Genomic DNA, 14,650 nt, shown 5'->3' on the forward strand with positions numbered 1-14,650 from the left:
ACATACATATACAACTAATCTGCGACAATGACACATTTTTCTATGATTATATATCTTAGTAGAATATTTTTTTAAACATAAAATTGAGCGTAAAGCAAAGTTCCACGTTAAACCCCAGCCATTTTAAATATCCAGTCGTAAAATTTTCATTTACCGTTTATTCCTTGGGGCCATTAAAATATTAGGGTTTAATAGCCTTGAGCGACACTCCAATTTTTTTTTTGTGAGAGCCAGTAAGTATGATTTTTCTGAATGACCTCTAAGCATATTTCAGAACAATAAAAAAAACGATGCGATAAAATGTAGGATAGATGTAGATACCGAATTTTACATCTTTAATGTCTACAAGTCTCTTTTTGGATTCCCGTTTGCTATGTTCGGTCTTTCTCTGTTTCTTGACTGATTTAGACAGCGAAAACATTTAAAAAAATACATTGGTGTAAAAGTTAATAGCAAGTGAAAACATGAAATAATAGACGAATTATGAAACGTTCATTCAAGCTTTTTTCCTACACAATTTTTTTTCCTACCGTGATATTCGATTATTTTTTGTAAAATTACTCCACTAGTTTGTTGTAATTATTAATATTAAATAACATACACACAATACCATATACAAATACAATAACAAGACCTACAAAAAATCCTTCGATCTGGCCGGATCCGAGGCGGCACTTTCAGCATACCGTGCCTGACGCTGTCCAAACTTAGCTACAGCCAACTAACCAGCAGACCTTTACAATTTTTCTATGTTCTTGTTGCAAATTTTTGTTTTTGGTTTTTAACTACTTTTTTGTCGTAGCACCATCTGAGAGAAAACTATTAAAGTTTTTCTTCATATGTTTATGTAACTAAAGGGTTATCTCACTTTACCTAACCTTTGCAATCTGCCATATGACATATGAAAAACTGAGTAAAAAATAATCTCAGTACAAAGTAATAAAAAAACCGACCTCAAAAGTAAGTTTTATTGAAATATCATTAAATTCGCTACTATGCAGGACTTGACACTGGAGACAATAAAAAAAATCGGTTCTCACTACTCAAAGAATATCGAGAGAAAAACGCCTTGAATTGGAGAAATAGCAAAATCAACCATTAAAATAATTGCTCCTTAAGAAAATTTAGGCGCTATTTATAAAAATGAATCTTCGTGCGTGAACAACCACCCTTAGAAGTGGATGATTTCCTTCAAAATTAAATGGGACCACTATGGAAGTACCCCTTTCCAACAAAAAAAGAATCATGAAAATCGGTTCACAAAGCCGGAGTTATCGCGAAACATACATACAAAAAAAATACAGTCGAATTGAGAACCTCCTCCTTTTTTGAAGTTATTTAAGAAAATCGTCATCGGACATATGACTAAAACGCGGCTAAGTGACAAAATATTTTTTGATTTATCATAAAAAACCATAACCCAGTTTTAGAATACTGAAATTGTTTAATGATATTTCAGTTATGCATAGTTATGGTAAATTCCGATAAGTCGACCATGTTAACTAATTTTAACGATTTTTAAAAGAGAATTTTGTGCTCTACCTTTTGCTATTTAAAACGGGTAGTTAACCATTTTACACTTAGCCACGTTTTAGTTAGTCCTTCCATTATCTTGAAGAATTATGAGTCTCTACCTTAATGACACTTAGGAGTCTATAAATTTTAATCGAAAAAATATCTAGGTTCAATCGTCTTCAGCTTTAACTCTCTTCAGCTTGTATAATTCAAGTTATCTTAGGAAATACGAGCACTATACCCACCTACACGGTTGGGTCGGGCTCGGCCTGCGGCGCGTGGTCGTGTTCAGGTTACGGGGTGTGCTTATGCTCTTCGGTGGCACAGCGATCAGTACTATGGGCGCTTGATGAGGAGGTTCCCGATTTGACCCAATTTATGAAACAAACATTTTTAAGTTGGTTCTGGTCAGGTATTGCATTGTCTAGGTATTGCCTCAGATCGTTACTTTGGTACTCATAGTACAGGAAATTCCCTAGTTTCAGATCAGAAATTTGGTGTGATTACTTGGTTTTTTTCCCCAGATACAGAAGAATTTAGGGAAAAAAGCCAAAGAGAACTTTGGCATCGCTGCCAAAAAAAGAATCTAACTGAGAGACGGTCTAGATACAACAACGCTATAAGTATCTCATTTCCACTCCATCGGGAAGTATGCCTTACATTTTGAACAATTATTCGATATTAACAATAACTGCCTCCGTAGCCGAACTGTTACCATGACGGACCGCCACGCAGAAGTCCCAGGTTCGATTCCCGGACCGAGAGAAATATTTGTAAGGCCTGCATTTATTTCTCTCGTGAGTTTGGGTGTAATTTGTGTTTCCCTAGTTCGGGGCTATGTTGAGTATGCGCGTTACTTGTGTTCGTTACTGGCGTCGAGAACAAGCCAGTTTCACCGCGCTGCCGCCGCCGGCATCGTTATCGCCACCGCACCGTCAGTTGCTATGATCCAGTTTGCAGCCGTAAGCGACGTCGTATGTGTAAGAACCCTTAGGGCTCGCTAGGGTACGACGTCATCGTACTACGACGTCGCGTCGTATCATGTTTATGTGTAAGAGTTGTTGGTTTGTATGAAAAACGATTATACGCAATTTAGATCAGAAAAGAATGTCATTTTCTTATGTGTATCAATCGCTAAAACCTAAGAACTCAACTCTTAACATATAACATATTTTATAAAAAAAAATGTGTACTATGAATACCTGAACAATGCTTGTTAACCCCGAGACACTAAGCAGAATACTCATACTAGAATTAATTCTGAAAATTTCGTTTATCAAATTAGTTGTATCGGAAACATAACCTAGAACCAACGCCACGATTGTTGACAACTGGACCTTTGAGTTCAATAATTGTTGTACGCAAATGAAACTCCCGACCTTAGTTGAAGCTTGTATTGTCACTTTGTATAGCGTTTTTGAAATTTGTGAATCGGCACAATACTTTGGTTTTATTATTGATACAAAAAAGGCTATGGCCGTGTTTTCAAATCCGATATTTCGCACCTCTGAGTTTTTGTACGAAATTCACCATGAGCTTTTCGGTGAAGGAACGATCGTGCTGGAACCTGCACGTCGAAGAAGATTGACCTCGAAAAACGTATCCCCATCCCAAATTAGGCCAGCGTGGCAGAATCTAAATAGCGTATATTTGTTTTTTCAAACACTCGACTGAGGCAACCGTGTCCATAGAACCTGTAAGGTTACAAACTGGACGACAGCGACCGGTGGCGGTCGTAGTGGCGGCAGCGACGTGGCGGTGGCTCGCATGTTTCGTTCAAAATGCCTAGGTTTGCATTGTGCTGTTCTTGTGCGCAGTGGCGCGGACAGCGGGACACGAGTGTCGCGCTCCAGTCGCACGGTGTTTGCGAGTTAGAACAGTTGTAGTGTTGTCCTGTTGTTTACCTACATTTATATTTCAATCAATAGGATGTAGATAGATAGATAGATTATAGAACTTATCAGGATTTAGTCTTTGATTTTCGTGATTTCGGTGAAAATCGCCTTTTCGTTTTATTTATTTTGTAGTACGAGTTCTCATCTACTTTTGCCCATAACAACTCACATTTAATAAAAGAATTACTACAAAAAAGGCAGCAGTATCGACATCGCACGCACGCTCTCGTCACGTTTCAATTGATACAAAAAAGGCCATGGTAATAATAATAAGAATAATAAAAATGGTAGCCTAATGCATTGATCTACCGCCTCTCCAGCGGATTCATTGGCCTAAAGCCCTCGCCTGAGAGGAGACTCATGCCCAGCAGTGAGACATACAAATGGGTTGATGATGATGATTGATACAACTATCGAACAAACAAAAAGAGAATTTCCTTCGATTCAGCTGGATTCGATCCAGCAACTTTTTTCCCAAACCGGGCTGTTACTGTCGCAGCTGAATTATGGGATGATTTAGCAGACTTTACGATTTTTTCAAAGGTTTCCCACAGGTGTAGGTCACACTTTGAATAATCAATCGAACTTCATGAATATTGTAAACGCAATGAAAAAGTAATATAAGAAAAAGTCGTAGTTTGTCGATTTCTGTAAAAAAGCCTTTAAAAACAAGGAATTGCAACAGGCATACGGACGGACGTTAACACAATTATTGGGGAAGTGATATCGACATAAAAAAAGACACTTCTATTGCTATTCTGTGCACACTTTAACTATATTTAATTGTAACACATTTTATTTTGAATAAAAGAAAAGTAAAATTATCACACCATTATGTCAGATAACCTTCTAGAAATTAAACGTAATAAGACAATTTACCTTTAACCTTTACTAGGAGTTAAGTGTAGCTTGTTGTTCCCTAAATTTCATCCATTTGTTACCAAAATCCTCGCCTGTTAAGTTCACCCTTCTAAAATATACTGCTGCTACCGTCGTATAAAGGCCAATTAACCCAAAAACAACTGGACGTCCATAATTTAATATTACTAAAGGAGTGTTTATATCCAGACTGCGGTAGAAATTACAATGAATAAAGATTACTGACTTACGCGACCCTGAAGTGAAAAGATAAACAATCGTAATTTTTCATTGTAAAAACAAAGCATAAAATAGAAACAGGCCAAGTTATTCTGCCTTGAAATTAAAAAAAAAATTAGGAATGACTTTCTTGCTTACAATTTCTATATTGAATAATCTTATAAGATTTTTTTAATATAACTCGGTACAATACAATACAATAGTGCAATAAATAATATACAATATTAAATAATCTATAATTTTGGCTACACTATTGCATTAGGTTAAGTCCTGTAAAAATGAATAAAAATAAAATAAATTCTTTTTTTTATAATATTAAGTGACGGGACGAACAAGTCGCATGCCTGGTGGTAAGCGGCACGCCTGTCCATAGCAATTGCAATGCCACTTAGAGCTTTCAATCGCAAAGATCTGTGGAGCACTGCGCTCATCACCCTGAGATAAGTCCCATGTGCCTGTAATTTCACCAGCACCCTTACCCTTCAAAACCGGAATGCAACAATACTTCCCTGTACTAACACTGTTTCACAAGAATCTCTACTGCTACTAAATGTTGCTTGGGTTGGAGGAAAATATTACTAAAAATAGGATTTTAATCAGCATATTGAGTTTTCAATTACATAATTACAAATTAAATAATGGTATCGTAATGTACAAACATGTTATTGATAATGCGTATTATCACTATTTATAAATAGGACCGTGACCACGGGGCCGTAAATGGCCCGAAGCTTTGGTTTGTATGAAGAAACAAATATACGAGAATTAGATCCGAAAAATTTGTTTCATTTCCTATGTGTAACAATCGCGAACACCTAAGAACTCGGCTTTCTATAATCCTGACGTTTATTTTTATTTTGTTTGCAGGATTATTCGAGATAGACGGTGTTCGTCTATCGGGCACTGACTGCGACTACCAATTCAGCCGGTCAGGCAACCGACCGACACACGGTCGACTCTACAGCCCGCAATACCCCTCCATCTATCCGAATAATGTGCGATGTTCGTATTATTTTCATGCAAGGTTTGTATTTTAATACATAATTATAACTTAAGTATTGTTATTACAACATTGAAGCCAATAATAGTATGAATGTGAATTGGCGCTACATCACATACGTTGCTCTTATTCCAAAGTAAGTAGCTAAAGCACTTGTGTTATGGAAATTGGCAACACCAGTATCACAAACACCCAAACCCAAGACAAGATAGAAAAATTAGTTTCTACATTGACCCGGCCGGGGATCGAACCCGGAACCTCAGAGATGGCGACAACATTAAAACTAGTGTGCATGCCACTCGACCACATAGGCCGTCAAAATACCCATTTCCAATTTCTTTTTTCATTAAAAAATAAGTGCGCATTTGACGTCCATCTTAAATGATGGAAAGTGACGGTGAGACCAACAACGGAGCGTGCACACGTGGTGCACACGTAAATAGTGCCTATTCACTCTCGCCTTCAAAATCCGTTCGCAATGGGATATATCCTCGTAGAATACTAACAACATAGGCGTGAAACCCCCAGCATATATCTTCTTATGTAAAAGCTAAACTCTTGTCAGTGAAGTAATTCTCAGCCATCTCTGTTCAGCGTCCTAACTTTGAATTCTTGATATGATGCGACATCAACTTTTCCCTTTTCTGGCCTAAATATCTTCATCTCGTTCTTCCTCTGCCTATCTTCCCTTCTATAATGCTTCGAAGAAAAGTATCGTGACTTGTTAGGTGCCAAAACATCTTTTCCCTTTAGTTCACTATTGTCTATAAAAAGCTTTTTTTTTTCTGCAAAAAACAATTAAATGTATTTTTTCATTAGTATTAGAAAATAGACATATATGAAAGCAAAATTGAAATTCGTTGGAAAGTAAAATTGTTACAAGCATTTAGAAATCTGGACTTGGAAGAAACGGCAACACTTGTTTGTGACAACGGAACCCAGATGTCGCCATACAAGCTAGCATACTAATGACCGTGTTGCTATAAAGGGACGGAATATCCCCCGCCACTGACTTTAATATCTCTGGTGTTGTCGAGATATCGTAAAACGAATTTCATATCAAGTCTCAGCATGTTCAAGTGCGTTAATTAAAAATTGAGTCTAATACCCTTTTACTATACGATTCAGATTTTAATATGCGGTCGCAGAACAGATTACCAATGGGACCAAACTGTTCTCGAGTGGCGATCGCGTACCGAAAAACACACTCCCACAAGATGGATTCATAACTTGGTGGAGGTAGCAGGAATACGCTGGATGCCAGCAGCGCAAGACCGGTCACTGTGGCGATCTTTGGGGGCGGCCTATGTCCAACAGTAGACAGCTATCGGCTGAAATGATGATGATCACTTCCAGAAGCACAAGTTACTAACGCTTCCCTCAATATATATATATATATATATATGAGATTTGTAAATTTGTTCACAATAACCAGAATTTTTTTAAACGTCGTCAAGACATTCCATCAAAATTTTTATTACGTCACAAAAATAGATTAATTCTTCCAAGTCAAGATTAACTCTGTATTCCTCTTGCCCACATATGATGGCTCTAAAAATTTATTATCAACTACCGAATGCACTGAAAAACGAAACTAATTATAGACTATTTTTAAAATAATTAAAATATAATTCATTTAATAAATAAATGCTATTATGATATTAAAGAATTTTTGAACAGAATTCTTTCTCAGATGATGATTTAATATGCACAAGCGTATGTACTGTTCTGGTAGTAAATTTAATTATTTTTTCAGGCCCAAAGAACGTGTGAAGGTAGTGTTCGAAGAAATCTCTCTCCAGAAAGGTGATATAAGGTAAAATACTTTCATTGGATGCAAAATAAAATACAAATCGATACGATCTTCATAAGATCACTGTCAAATAATTATCCACGAACCAAAACAGAAATTCCAGGATACGACGATAACTAACATAAACCTAGCTCTTTATAATCCTAGAACTGAAATATTGAAATTATTAAGCTCTGGTGGCGGTGGTCCTCGTAAAATATGTCGTAAAATCGCTGAGTCCAGTTTAGTGCTGCAATCATTCTGACTTATCGCTGCATGAGGTCTTTTCAGGATACGATAACAATATATTTTTTTAATAAAACCTTATTTTGTACGTTATTAGGTTCGTTTTAAATGGGCAATAACGTAAACATGATGTACGATGTGTAACAAAAAGGTCTGACCCTATTTCAGCTGGTGATCGTACTGTTGATAACAAATAATTAAAGCTAAGAATAATTTTCTCTGCCTGGTACGTTTGGTCCAGGTCATACTTGAAAGAGAACCGAAAATAAATTGAAGCTCACTGTAAACAAAACAATTGTACTCAAAACATAATAGCCTCCATCGTGGTGTTAAATAAACATGTGAAATCTATAAAAAGTACTTCGTTTATAAAGATAAATTAGTTAATGGGAAGGTTTCATTACTATTTGAAATTTTAATTATATTACTTGCTAACAATAACATGAAAACTAGCACTTGCGATCCACTGCTTTATCTACTCACACATATTATAAGCTCTCAGTGATGTGTGGAACCGCATGTTACGACTGGCGAAATGGCGGCAAATAAAAACTTTCCTCACGTATGTCACACAATCTTAATAATAATAGTAATACTTCGTTTATTTGCTTAAAACATGATATAACAGAAGATGTTATAAGAGAGTGCCAGTACAAATATGTTTCGCATATATTAAATAGCGTGCAAATTTCTCGTTATATAATGTCGATCAGACTACCACAACTCAATAATACAAAAATGTCACAAACGTGTCAAGTTACAAATTAATTTGGTCAAGAATGATAATCTTCAAGATAAAATCTTACGTCTTATTTTCTGTCACATATTTCGTTTAGGTCATAAAAATTATTTTTATTTAACCACTTGTACAGCTTTGTTTTAAATAAACTTAAGTGTAATAGTTTAATCTCAAGTGGTATTTTATTATATATGTCAACACACATTTTTAAACAACTCTTACTGTATTTAGCAGTCATAGGAATAGTGTCAAGTACAAGTCTATTCGGCTTTCTGCTGAGTCTAGTATTCACATCACAAATATGTGTGTTTTCGTACAAAAATACAAATTTCGATAAATATATAATGACGGCAGTGGCAACAGCCAAGACCAAGGCTATGAAACAAGGGTCTGCATGTTTCAGCCGGGGGAATTCCAAAAATTGCTCTAATGCATTTATTTTGTGCTACAAAAGCTCTGCTAAGTACATATATACATAAGTATAGTATAGTACATCGCATAAGTATAGTACAGATCAGTATAGGGCCTATACTATAATACCGTAACGTAATAGGGATTCTACATACGCCCTATATGTGATTATGACAGCTTTCTTATTTGTTATATTTTTCAGCTTTTTTAAGGCATATACAAACTTATTGATTCTCAAACATACATTCTCGACGTGAGTTTTCTAGTTCAATTCATGATTTATGGTTACTCCAAGAAATTTTGTGTGGGGTACTTCCTGAATTGCACCGATATTTAAATTGAAATTATATTTAGTATATCTCGTTTTATTAAATTGTATATAGTTTGATTTGTTTAAGTTAATATTCAGATTATTTGAACGTAGCCAATTGATTATTTCAACAATTTTTTTTTTAATTTTTTAGACGAACACAACAGTCGACACCACAACAACACATTAATTTGTTTAAAACTAGATTTGAACCAGAATGCCAACCAGGAGCGTGTACGTACGGCATGTTTAGGAAAGTTACTATCATTTAATTATAATTTGCAAATTTATTTTGGCACAAACATATAAAAGAAAATACAAAAAAAGAAAAAAAAGTGTTAAAATGAAATTATTATTATTTTAACTTTTATAGTTTAATTATACTACTTGAGGACATCTGAGACAGACTTTTTTAATACGTGACAGAATAAAATATGTCTAATTGTTTATTGTCATGGGATTGTAAAAAGATGTGTTGCTTTTAAAAACATTTAGAGCCTTTGGACGCCGAGGGTTGTATCTAATGTTAATATTAATACTAGCCAAAAAATTTGCGGAACCAAGGTAAGAATGTAAGATTTTGTGAAGATATATTAAATCATACATTGTTCGACGGACACTAAGTGATACTAGGTTGCATTTACATAGTCTGGTTTCGTAGGTAGGCATCTGACGACGACAATGACCCAATCTATAAAAGAGAGATCTGAGAGCTCTCCTCTGTACATCTTCGATCTTGTTAGAATGTACATGGTAGTAAGGTGTAAACAATTGTATTGTATATTTCTAGCTCATGCTCTCTTCGTGATGTTGTTTTTCTACTAGAAGTTACTACAATAGATATATCGTCAGCGAATAATATGCATTGATGTTTTGTTCTGTCGATAATATCATTTATGTACAGCAAGAACAGAATCGGTCCTATAACACTTCCCTATGGTACTCCACGTATTTTAATTTTAGGTACTGACTTGAATTCCAATAATTCATTATTTGTTATTTTGGAGACAATAACGCATTGTTGACGGTTCGTCAAGTATGACTCCATCCATTGCAAAATAGGTCCTCTTATGCCTATCCTTTCCAATTTCTTAAGAAGTAAATTGTGTGACACATAGTCAAACGCTTTTGACATATCAAAGAATAATCCTGTAGTTAAGTTACCGCTATTAATATTATTCAGTACTGATTTTATAAGAGTATACATTGCTAATGTTGTAGATTTCCGCTTTTGGAAACCGTGTAGCTCTGGTTTTATAATATTAAACTTATCACAAAAGTCTACAAGTCTTTTATACATAAACTTTTCAAATACTTTTGATAAAATACATATAAGCGTAACTGGGAGATAATTATTAATATCATCTTTTTTACCCTTTTTAAAAAGCGGTTTTATAAATACTTTAATGCTTCAGGGAAAGTTCCCGAAGTAAATGATAAATTAATTAAATTAGTTAACACGACAATATTTCATTATTACTGGCTTTTACTATTTTCGTGCCAATTTCATCATAACCTTCCGAGTTCGTGTTTTTTAATGACGTCACTTCTCGCTTTACTTCATCTTCTGTTATAGATGATAAAAACATTGAGTTACCTAGCATTTTTGTCGTAAGATTATTATCTGATCGAGTCAAGTAATTTCTTTCTTCAGAAAAAAGTCATTGAAATCATTAGCAATGTCAACTGGGTTAGTAATTTTAGTACTGTTGATTGCAATGTCATTGATATTAGCGTCATATCTCATATTACTAATTTCAGCCTTAATAATCGACCTAATAAATGTAAAGCGACAGCGACATCGCTTTACATTTATTGGTACTGTTATTTATAAATTTTGCATTGGCGTTTTTCCTTGATCTGTAAATGCTTCTTAAAATTTTGGAATAGTTTAGATATTTATGTTTATTGTTTTCCGTCTTGTTACCATAAAACTGGTATCGTAATTTACGTTTAGTTTTAGCACTTTTCCGTAATCCACGACTCATCCATTTTTGTCTCTTATCGTTGGTATGTATTTTAATTCGGATCTTTGGAAAACATGAATTATATAGCAGGCGGTAAAATTCATGAAATTCATCAAACGCTATATTAAGATCTGGCACTGTAAATACTGTAGTCCATGAAAGTGCATTCAAATATTCTCTGAATTTTCTAATATTTTGCAAAGAAAAATCTCTTTTGTAGGTAAAGAAGAATTTTAATTCTGGAGGCATATGCTGTACAGGAAAACTTAGTAATTGTGCAGTGTCATGATCGGAAAGATACAGCATTTGAATCCTATATATTACTTAAAATATGATCTATACAGAAGTGTTTGCGCGTGGGCACATTAATATGGATATTTAAGTCATGATTTTGTGCTACTTCCTGTAACTGGTTTGTTGTCCTTCCTGGTTTTAATGTATTAATATTAAAGTAACCAGAGACGACAATATTTACCTTATACTTATACTTTTTATGTATTTCATGTAATAAACAGTCTAACTTATACAAAAAAAGAGATGAATCTTAATGAGGGTTTTTGTACGCGCATATAATAATAAATCTGTGTACTGGGATTTCTATTCCGCATACTTCAAATAACATTTGAACTGCCATATTTTTTATGAAAACTAATTCGTTATATACTGTGCTATACGTGTGTATACGTTTTACTATGATACAAATTCCTGCTCTTCGTGCGTCTCGGCAAAAAGTTGCAGCCAGACTATAATTCTGAATTTTAAAAAAATGTTTCAGATAAACATATTATGTCCGGATTTATATTTTGTCGTAAGTCTATTAGCGTTCATTCTAATAATGCTTGCTTAGCCAAAACATTACTAATATTTTGATGAATTATTCTAAAATGTGATGTTAGCTGTTCAGCAGCCTTATGTACGAAAAAGATTCTTCTTATGTAATACTTCGAAATAGAATGGTATCGTACCCTTTTTGGCATTTTTTGTATTTTTGTCATTCTGTTGTTTTGTAGGGCTTGTATCAGAGTTAGTTTTAATGCGTGAAAAGTAGTATGGTATCGTACCTTTCTTATGTCTTTTGTCACTTATTCCAGAGTGTGGTCTATTACTTGCCATAATTTTTCTTAGTTCCTTAAAGTTTAAATATTTACGATTATAATCCACGCAGTCTATAACATAGTTGATTGATTTACAAATGTCAAATAGGGTATAGTGTTGGCATTCAACAAACCGACAAGGTTTGTATTTGTTGCAAATGTTTCTAATACTATTATTTAATTAGTAAACATTGATAAAATTATTTTGAAACATTCAAGAAAATTATAGTATTGTTAGGAAATTTTTCAATCAAGTCACATAACTGAGAAATCAAACTTTTCAAGTCATAGTCAGTTTCACCTACACAAATTATTCGTTTATCGTTGTCTTGCAATTGGGTATCAAGGATACTTTTTAACATGTCCCTGCTTTGTGCAAACGGCTTAGTCTCAGCTGAAACGTTATATTTTCCATACTGTGTCTTTTCTCTAGAGTTTATTAAAGCTGATGCCACTCCGACACAGGATTGGGTACCAAAGATCCAAAGCTTATCATTTGTGTGTGTTCGGGATACCAATGGTCTGCTATCGGTTGGGTTTTTGAGAGTGGTGACGATGATCGATTTTTTAGTTTATATTTTAAGGTGTCAATTTGTTTGCAAAGAGCTGAGATTTCTTTATTTGCGTTAGCTAAATCACTTTCTAGTTCAGTAATCTTCCGCTGTAAATTAGTAATTAAGCCATTAGTCGCATTTTCGGGTTGCATTCTGGTCTTACGTGTTGATGATGATTTAGTTGGTGTATAAATGAGGTGTAGCTCTGGACACTGTATTGATTGTCTTCGCTTTTTAGTTGTGTCATGAAGTTCTCTTTTTTGAGGTGATTGACAAAGTGTTTTCAAGGTTTCACGTAGTTTTTATTTTTAGAATCGACCACAACTATCATATCGTTCGATATCAAGTAACGTGTGAAATTGTCAAAATTGTTTGCTGTTGACATTTCATTTTAAATAAAACTTCATCTCGACTGATATTAGAATTGAGGTCCAATCAAATTGTTTTGTTTTTCAGAGAAGTACGAACTTTGAATGTAATAATAACATCGAATTCGATGTTAATTATGAAGTAATAATAACATTTTCAAAGATAAGAAATTTGTTCTAACAAAACAGTTTACCTTTATGCTGGTCGTAATTTGCGGTTTTTGAACATATTATAGAGAGTTTATGATAATATCATAAAGTCTCTATTGTGTGTAGATAAAAAAAAATATTTGCTTATTTTGAACCACAAACGTGTAAATTTTGCGTAAACATATTTTACTCGCCATTAATTACATAAATTCATTTTGTCAAACTTAAGGTTGGTGCTTTTGTTTTCAGTAGTTTCTATTTTCGTTTGTGTGTCATTTTAACCGACTATAAAAAAGGAGGATGTTTTCAATTCGACTGTACTTTTTTTGTGTAAATGTTATGCGGACTCCAGAATTCGTGAACCGATTTCGATGATTATTTTTTGTTGGAAAGAGGGTTTAATTTTAAAAAAAAATATTCCTTCTCTAAGAGTGGCAAACTAGGAGGTGAATCCAATTTCGCGCCCTTCCGAAAACAGATTTCAACAGCTAAATTAATATTATTAAAAAAAAATACATAATAATAACTACATAATGTAATAACAAGAATATTATTAAAAATAATATTAACAAAATTTGCTAATTTTATTTAAGAAAATGACTGTATTATCTCGGTATGAACAATTAATAATATTATAACCACCATCAAATCGCGAAAATTAGTGCATGCCGAGAAGTAAAGGATGGCCGGACGAGTATGAGTTACAAGATCGAGCACTAGCCAGGCCTTTTATGAGTTCGGCAATCACAGTTCCTGCTGAGGTATATTAAGTAGAGCTTTTCTCAATACATGGAAGAAAATGATACAAAGGTGTTTACAAAAATAAGTTACTAGAAAAGCGGAAAACGAATAAAATATTGTGCATAAGTAGTAATAATGTTTTTCATTCTTCGGGAAAGGCATATACTGCCAGATCTCATTTTTCTTCAATAGTATTGTGCGTAAGCACCTTTATATTTATTTATTTTTTTCAAAACCTTTTTAAAACAGAATTTAAAAACGATCACACACACATGCACATTGCGCCGAAAATTACGACGACTTGACTGTATAGCATTATTCGCCAGTCACTTCGATGTTGTGTGCAGTGGTGAAATATTCAACAGTTTTAAGGTAAGAGTAAATAATGGAATTTGGAAATCATGTGATTTTACCTGACTATGACTAGGCCGGGAAGCAATTTGTGTCATATTTTTTATTTTGGCAAAAATAAGTCTCTTTGCGTGTTCTTAATTATACCATACATTGTGATCGATTAGGAACAGATTAGATATATTTTATATAATATATTTTAGATAGATAATAATACAAAGACAGTAACAGAAACTAACTGCATCAAATATTGCAGCTTTACAAAGTTTGACAATCGATCTAAAGGCACTTTACAAGTTGAATAATACAATAAATGTTCAGTCGGAACTCCAGAGTCTGCTCCAGATTTAGCTGATTCTCAACTACCAAAGTTAACGTGGTCTATTTATTTGATACTAAATTGTACCTTTAATTTGTTT

At 34.0% G+C, this 14,650-nt stretch overlaps 1 protein-coding gene across 2 annotated transcripts in view; it reads left to right on the top strand.

Annotated features, from left to right (window-relative positions):
* Window positions 1–14,650, top strand: part of LOC113229220 (suppressor of lurcher protein 1) — a 695,358-nt gene that overhangs the window by 574,734 nt on the left and 105,974 nt on the right. For both annotated transcript variants that reach the window (XM_026462748.1, XM_026462749.1), the window contains exons 6-7: window positions 5,376–5,532; window positions 7,265–7,324. In XM_026462748.1, coding sequence (XP_026318533.1) covers window positions 5,376–5,532; window positions 7,265–7,324 — 217 coding nt within the window. The remainder of the gene's footprint in view (window positions 1–5,375; window positions 5,533–7,264; window positions 7,325–14,650) is intronic.

Source organism: Hyposmocoma kahamanoa, unplaced genomic scaffold (assembly GCF_003589595.1).
Source record: "Hyposmocoma kahamanoa isolate Upper Pololo Valley unplaced genomic scaffold, ASM358959v1 296, whole genome shotgun sequence".
Taxonomy (NCBI): Eukaryota; Metazoa; Arthropoda; class Insecta; order Lepidoptera; family Cosmopterigidae; genus Hyposmocoma; species Hyposmocoma kahamanoa.